General features: G+C 29.4%; 1 protein-coding gene across 1 annotated transcript in view; it reads left to right on the top strand.

The window, feature by feature from the left end:
• Positions 1-8,824, top strand: part of LOC106465617 — a 34,850-nt gene that overhangs the window by 10,395 nt on the left and 15,631 nt on the right. The window contains exons 4-6 of the mRNA XM_022393549.1: positions 800-945; positions 2,577-2,764; positions 7,601-7,699. Coding sequence (XP_022249257.1) covers positions 800-945; positions 2,577-2,764; positions 7,601-7,699 — 433 coding nt within the window. The remainder of the gene's footprint in view (positions 1-799; positions 946-2,576; positions 2,765-7,600; positions 7,700-8,824) is intronic.

The following is an 8,824-nucleotide window of genomic DNA, read 5'->3' as shown; positions in this document are numbered from 1 at the left end:
TTTATGGTGGTTGCGAGATTGTTCAAATCTACTGAACCTGTACAGAGAATAATTACTGAAAATAACAGATAAAATATAGTTTTTTCTAAAGAAATGTTTGATAACTATCTGGACGTTATAAAGATTTCGCATGTGAAATTTTAAAATTTTCTGATGCATAAAAGTATTTTTAATCTTAAAATGAAAATTACTTTGCATGATAGATAGGCAAGATGTGAAAAGAAAAAAGGCATGAGAAAAACATTGCTTTACAAACCTTACGATTTAATAAAAAAAAATTAGATATTTTGTGTATGAAAGCAGTGTAATTTTTACTGATAATCTGCCAAATTTTGTTAACATTCGCTTACTAATTTAAAAGTTACAGCAAGCACAAAATAGTTACGAGGTCATCACATTGACCGACCCCATATTGGAAGAGTTAACTTGAATCATCAGCATTGCTGTAGAACATAACTGATAATTAAATTCAGAACTAAGTTACCACATAGTGTTAAGCTGGAATTTGCCTGTATGTATACAAAATATATAAATAACTTTTAGGTCACTGATATTACCTAGGATTAAGACAGGTGTAAAGGTAAATACTTAAAAAAGATGTATGTCACCATTAGCTGTGATTCCATGCTTATATTTGTTACTGATGAAATAAAATAGTTGTTTTTGCTGTTATGCAACTATCATTAGGAAAGTGTGTGTAACTTTTGTTGTTATTCAGTTTTATAGTGTTTGTTTTACATAGTCAGTATTTGATATTATATTAGAAAAAAAATTTTTTTTATGCTTTGTGTCTACACAGGAACTGAAGCTGGAAATCTCGGAATCATATTTTTCAATCAAAGCTGCTATCAAGAGGCTGTACCATTTCTCAACTTTAGTTGTAAATGCCTTACTTCCTTGGTTGAAACATCAGACCTGACATCTGAAGTCAAGAAATCGTGCACAGTATGTATCAATAATTATTAAAGGCAAAAAAATTAGACATGAAAATAAGTCTTGATAAAATTTAAACAATTCATCTTTTAGTTAGTCTACACGAGTTTCTGGTGAAAATTTATATTTTTCTAATAGTTAAACTGTATTTAACTTAAATGAATAATTTTTAGTCCAGAAAAAAAAATTGCCTGTGTTTCATAAGCAGTTTTCTACTTTGCTAATAATGAAGAAGTTATAAAGATGAGACATTAAATAAATTGAAATAATTGTTCTGGAGATGTTGGTAATTTTATCAAATCACATGTCCAAATTCTGTCAGGACTTTAATGAATTAAAACTTCTTTGAACTGTACTTTGTTTTAAATAGCTTCTGTTTAAACATCTCATGCTCTATCAGAATGTGGTATATCACACTCCTCACTTTGGGGCTGAAAGTGCATTATAAGAATGACAGTCAAATCCCACTGTTCACTTAGAATAACTTATCATTGAGTGCTGTTAACTAACTCTCTACCCTCTATTCTTAAAATTATGGATAACTAACACAAATTATAGCTTTGTGCAAATATCCAAAACAAATCAAACCCTTTAACATTGAATTATTGATATCTAACATTTAATGGGAATGGAAAGGATCTCATATCTTTAGTATTAGGAATTAGATTATAGCAATGTTAGTAGGTAAGTTATTTAAGTGATACGCATTATGTCACACTTAGCTAATACATATTATTTTGGAGGTGCAATGGAAACTTCAAGTTAGAATATGAAATCTGATGTGCAGTACTGTTGTTGCAGTACTAGTCTCAAATTAATCTGTAGCTTTAGATTGAGTAGTACAAAATAAAAATGTGGATACATTTGTACCATTCCTTATGTTTTATACTCTCTCTCTAAATATATATTTTCCATGAAATTCGCGTTTCATTAGAACTGATAGCTTTTTTTTTACTTGTGTGTGTGTGTGTGTGTGTGTATGCATGCATTATTTACAAAAATTAATGCTGTATCATTAGTCTAGAAGAAGATTCTGAAAAGATAATTTGACGTAAGAAAATAAGCTATGGTGCATCAGGTATGACTCTTTGTTGAAACTTGGTGTTTCATTGTGTGTAAATTTGTCATAATCTTGCTATTAAAAAATATTATGTTAATTAGAAATGAAAATTTTTCTATAGCAACTTATTTTAGGCTAGCCTAAAACTGAATATGAAAGGTTATATTACACAAACCTCAGAAATGGCCAGTAATTGCCCAATTACTTTAAAATAAGTGACATTTTATGTTTGATTTAATCATTTTACAAGTTCTTTTTTTTATATCTTATTTTTCAGACATGGTTTAGGTAATATTTACAACACAAACTAAAGTAATAAGAAAGTAATTGTGATAGCATCAATATAATTTTGTGATCTTTTCTGTTGGCTGATGTGTAAAATGGAAGATAGTTTGATAAATTTCTAACATTCTTAAACTTTTCAATATGTTGCAGAAAATCTGTGGAAGGATTTTTCAGTGCATTGTCTTTGTATATACTGTTTTCATCAGCACCTTGTTTGTTATTGTCCTGTTGATATATAGAACAAGGAATGAAGTGTGTTGTTTAATGATAGTCAGTGTTTTTACTGTTATACTTTCAGGACAGTCTGTTTAAAAGGTTTGAACTTCTTGCTCAGTGTTACTGTCAGATAGGAGATTTGAAGGAGGCTTTAGCATCAGTTGTGAAAGGTCTAAAGTGGAACATAAACAAACTGAATACAGCAATTGAGATTTGGCTAAAAGTTAAGAGAGAAGCATTTAGAAAAAACAACAAAGAGATTATAAAAATGTAAGTTTCCTAATCTTAAATAAGTTTATATTGTTTAATGACTAGTGTACGACTGAGTTTTATGTACAACACCAGATTCCTGTACTTGACTGTCGTAAACTTTTCTTTTTAGATGGTGGTTGAGGGCTAACCATCAATTACAATAAGTTTTACTATTTACATTGTCTGATGAACACGATTAAATTTAAAGCACACTTGATCATAAATTCTTAAATACATGAATCTATAATAAATACATAAAAGCTGACAGTTCTTGTACAAAGATGTTAAATAAAATGAAGATCAACGTTTTTTACTTGCACAAACATTTATTTGTAAAGTTAAATTAAAAATATACAAGTTAAAAAAACTTGAAACTCTACATGTTTCAGTGTAAATAATTACACCATCTTCAGGAGAAGAAGAATATAAGTCAGTAGAATAAAATCCTTTAAACATAAGCATTACAACATAAAAAGAAAACCCTTCAAATGCACATATACTATGTAAAGTTAGTAGGTTGACAAAGATTTACATAAAAATTAATTTTATGTACACTAAAACATTAGCTGTAGTCAACCTATCTTGTGAAATGCCAAGAGTTTCGACTTTAGTATAGAGTGATATACTTTCCAAGTGTATGTTGAAGTTTTCTCAAACTATCAACGTATAGTCAAATGTAAAACTTTCACATAACTTCATATAAAAAATTTTTTCTTTTTTACCTATATTTCGGGCTACACCTTACACTTTCTTCGAGAGACTGTTATAATGTAAAATTTGTTTTTATAACCTGTGACACTCTAAGACCCTCAAAAAAGGTGTAAGCTGAAACATGGTATTAAATAGGATAAAACTATTTCTTCGAAGTTGTTTGTCATCTTTATAGAATATTGTTTCCCTCTTTCAGTCAGCACTGAAAACTAATAACTTACACACATTCTTCTTGCAATCTTGGCAATATATATATTGTTTTATATGTAAACTATATTTTATGACATGATTGAATGGTTTTCTCACTATAAAGATAAATACAGCTGCAGCAGTGTAGTTAGCAGTCTATAAATGAAGCACTACAGCAAAAGTTTTATGGATCAGACTGTATATAGAAAAAGTGTCATCTTTACTGTTGCATGGCTTATTAGCGACTTCACTGCTCTTGTATGTCTGAGGAGCATGGCAGTGATGAGTGTCCAAATCAGCTTTTTCATTTTTTCACTCATACATGTGTGAAAAAAATGGAAAGAACACTAAATCATGTTAAATACTGTCCCTTTCTCAGATAGCATAATATAATGTTCAGTTTTTGGGTGTAAAATATTTCTAACTTTAAAATAAAATGCTACAACTTTGCTTATATTTTTCTATGCTGTACTTTGTAAGCACTAAAGTCAGCTTTCTTGAGCTATCTTTTTGCTGTACAGAAAAAAACAGCTCCACCACTAACAAAACTTTTTCAACATCTCAAAAACTGTGGTATATCTTGGTAACATTTTCTGTCTTTATATTCCAAGTCTTCATAGGTATTTCATTTGATGTGTGCATGAGTCCCTTGGTGGGACAGCAGTAATTCTACAGATTTACAATGATAAAATCAGGGGTTCTATTCCCCTCAGTGGACACAGAAGATGTGGCTCTGCTATGAAAAACACACACACGTGTGTATTGTAACTAATGTTTTTTTATCATTGTTTATCATACACAAGTATGCACATACATACACTATATACACCAATTTTAGTTAGTAGATTTAAGCACAATAGAAGAACAGTTCTAGTGATGCTCACTTTTATTGTACACAGATGTGGCTATTCATCAGTTTGTTACCATTCATGGATATGCATACCCAATACGACCAACACAAAATAAAAGTAAGAAACAATTCAGTGGAGTAGAACTTATCAAGAATAGCAGTAAATAAATACCGCTACTCTATTTATTTATTTTTTTAGTGGAAGTCACAGTTAGCCCATGCAATCATATAGGTTTTATTCTCCATTAGACAAACCTTCACTACATAGGTATGGCTTAATATCACCATCATGTAGAGCTGTTATTTAATTTAGAATAAATTTTATAGATAGTTCTCATGTAAGAAATGGAGTTGAAAATTCTCCATGGAATAATGCTTACATGTGTTTAACTTATGTACAACTCAGAACAGTTATAGCTTAAAAACCTCTTGAAATTTGTAGCAGTTACCTCTAGTTGTGCAAAGTGTTCATATTCTAGACATCGCATCTACTAACATCAACTGTTCCTAAGTTTGGAAACCTAATAGATTTAAGTCTGTAAATGGGCTGGGTCATTTTGACCAACCTTGTAACTACTATGAAACTATACATGCTATAATTCTGAATGTATTACATGTATCTTCAAAAATCTAGCAAGTTTTACTAAATATTATAAGTCTGTTTTGTACAAAAATCAGATTTTTTATAATAAAGTATTTTTACTAAAGATTTGTCATAGAAGTTGCCAAGCCTTTACTAAGTCTGAGTGAAAGGTGATTTTCATGCTAAGAATATAAATACTTCTGTTCATTTTACAGTTTTCATATTTCATTTGCATAAACCAATGAAATTAAAAGTTTTTTCTTTGGTAAACTTTATATTTTACCTTATTCTCTCTACTATAATACTAACTGTAGTGTTATCAAATTGCAAAATATTAAATAAAATTAATAAAACCTTTTTCTTTTTTTTTTATAGAATGTTGTCAGATTGTAACAATTATTTATCTTACCAGCTTCAATATCTAAACTTTTCACTTCTGCTTGCTTTTGATTTTATTGTTTTAAAATGCCATTTAGATTTTGTCTAAATAAACTGATCAGGTTACAATTATGTGATACATTTAGCTTGAGCTGGTCTTGGGAAATTTTGTTAATTATTTTTATTTACTCTTTGTTATCTAACTTAAGATGTCTATAATTCTTACATTCTGGTCACTTTTGTTGAATAACAAGAATTTTGGACTTGCACTAGAGTTAAAGCATATTTCAGTAATTTCTGCTGAAGTCCATACTTCATTAGCATCAGTTGTGTTTTCATACTATGCTACTTGTCCACAAAAACCATGAATGTTCATTTCAAATATGCATTTTAAAACACAACAGGTATATCAAGCTCTAGATATAATGTCCTAAAACTACTGTAATTTAACTGGCTTTATAATTAAGCTATAGATAGGTTATATTATTTTAGTTGCCTGGGTCAGGAAAACAAAGTCACAAAATGAAACTGAGGCAAAGTGTCTGCTTACTGGTGGCAAAACAAAACAACTGTATAAGGAACTTTCTTTAAAAAAGGCTGCTTTATTTAAATAATCCAACAGCAATGTCAGAGAGAATTATTGACACTTTTTAAGGACAACAATATTTAAGGGATGTGTCATTTTGGTTTTTTTTTCTCCCCTATCTCAGTAAAGCAAAAGAATTTGAGGCTTCAAGTTTGTATCACGGTACGTCAGTATTTATAGTATGTGTTTCTAATTATTGGGACACTCATAAGTTCATATAAGAATAAAATACAACTAAAATTGGCACTTTTAAAATTATAAAATTAAAACTTAGATAAAACAAAAGTATTCATTTTAAACTGCTTTGATGCCAAGCTTATTGACATACATTGATAATAAAGCTCTTTAATAAATTTTGAATATAACCCTGTAAAAGGATCATGATGAGCACTTTAACCTTTCTGTATGCATAGGGTTAAAGTTTGTGTCTGTGTACTGTGGAAAATGCATGCTTCTATTAGGTAGCTCAGAAGGTAGGGGTCAAATTTCGTTAGTTATTAATCAACCAATTTTTTCTTATCTTTTGAAAATTGTTTCAATCCCACTTGTAATGTCCACTGTAGCTCGTTTCTAGTTATGTCTAAGGGGTCCATCCAGCAAAAAGAAACCCGTTGTTGATGGGAATGGAAGAATGGACAATTATATAGGGTAAAGGACTGTTTAGTTGAAAAGTAAATAAACTGTATTTAAAGATTAAGTAAAGGTAACTCATGATCAGCCAAAAAAATAAAGATAAAAACATTGATGTTCAAGAGCAAGTCTTGACTTCTTCAGGACAGAAATAAACTTGCTCTTTCTGAAGACAGAAAGGAACTTCCCTCAAAATTCCAAACCTGCGTTCACAAATCTTATTTCCTCTGCAGCTGACCAATCATAAAATTGGATCCCAATAATGTGGAAGTATCTATGCTCCATGTCACAGTTGTAAAGCAATCCCCTATACACAAGATAAATTAGGATACAATACAACTATTCCATGAAAAAGCAGATACATTTGTTGACTGTTATAAAAAGTAATGCTTGAAGCTAAATTTAACACACGACCTCAACTGGACTTAATATGTTTAAAATAAGAACTTGAAAAACTAAAGGAGAATAAGGTATTTATTATTTGTATCCTACAATTATAAGTTCTCGGTTAGCTTACGCAGTCTAGAACTTAACTGTCCCCATTTTCACCTATTAAAAAATAACCAAGTACAGCTTATTACCTTCAATATTTTTATTTCAGTTAAAAACGTTTGTGTCAGAGACATTAAGGAAACAAGATTGAACAGTTTATAATTTATTCACCAATAAACTAAAAAATGTATCTTAAAACATTAAATTTGTTATTGGCTATATAGTTGTGTGTGTGTATATTGTTGTTTTTTTAAATACCAACTCTAGTGTTAATATATTTTGCTTTCATATAGATAACTTGTGTTTATAATGTCATCAAGAGAATAACCATACAAGACTAGTGTTATATTGGTCAAGCTAATAATTGTGCTGCTACAAGTAGTAGGTAGGTACTTACTTATACTTATATTTTATGTAAACCTTTTTCTTCAACAGAACTACCCAACATCAGTTAGATAATTCAGGTATAACAATAGATAGGCTAGTCCAAGTGGAGTTACTTCAAGCAGAATTAATAGGCTACAAAGGTGAAAGGTACTGTATTGTTGTTTTCCACTACATTAATAATTATACAACTATCATGAATAAAATACATTAATGTTATTTTAGACAATATTAAATGTGCATTTATGCTGCACTTAGTTTAAGAATTTTTTTCCTCTCATAACTCTGGTTTAACTTTTGTGACATTCTGATTGCTTCCTAATTCTTCTTGTTATGTAAAATGTTTTCTCAATGTGTACACAGTCCTTTACTGTGCATGTCAATTATTTCTTTTTGGGGCTTTATTTATTCAAACTACTACATGTATTATAGTTATGCAATCTTTTGATAAAATGTTAGTTGAAAAATGTATGTGTGTGTACATGTATATTATTTCTTTTTGGGAATTTGTCTAGACAATAGCTACTTTACAGAAAGTTCCAGTGTTAATTGTGGAATAAATAGATACACTTAAATACTGGAATTTTCCACTAGTTGTATCTGACACATCATGCATTAAATAGCTATATCAGAGACACTGAAAGTTTGGGCATATTCATCCCTAACTTAGAATTAGGAGGGGAATTGTGGAACATGCTTAACATCATGTTGTGGCCATCCTAAATGTGTAAAAAAAAATGAAAAATTGCTCAATTGTTTTTAGCAGTCTAAATTGCCATAGTTTTTTTCAAAAATCAATCTCTTTCTCTAATTGTATGATAAAAAGGGTGCATGTTGTTAAATTAAAAATACCATTAAGAACATGGCTAGCATTTACCAAGAGTTGGTAAATGGCTGATTTTCAGATTGGTTTATAAATTTTACATAATTCTTATGTATGTGTACAGATGTTTGTGAAAATGTTTTTTTTTTTTTATCTCAAAAACGACTAAAATTTTAATACAGTTTTGTTAAAATAATTAACTTTTTAATGTGATGAGTAGTGCTGGGTGACTTGTAGAACTTTAATCATTAATCCTATTTTTAACTTGTTTTGTTTTTTTTAAAGACATTTGAACTACACTTCATTTGATGTAATAAAAATTTTCAGGTATGGCAATGTAAAATTAAGTTACATGTTTAATTCTGAACTGTTGTGCAAGAAAATATATCGTATATATATATATATATATATATATATATATATATATATATATAATACACACACACTACAAC

This window comes from Limulus polyphemus, unplaced genomic scaffold (assembly GCF_000517525.1).
Source record: "Limulus polyphemus unplaced genomic scaffold, Limulus_polyphemus-2.1.2 Scaffold2001, whole genome shotgun sequence".
Taxonomy (NCBI): Eukaryota; Metazoa; Arthropoda; class Merostomata; order Xiphosura; family Limulidae; genus Limulus; species Limulus polyphemus.
Note: the sequence above shows the minus strand (reverse complement) of the source record. Positions and strands in the feature narration are given on the sequence as shown.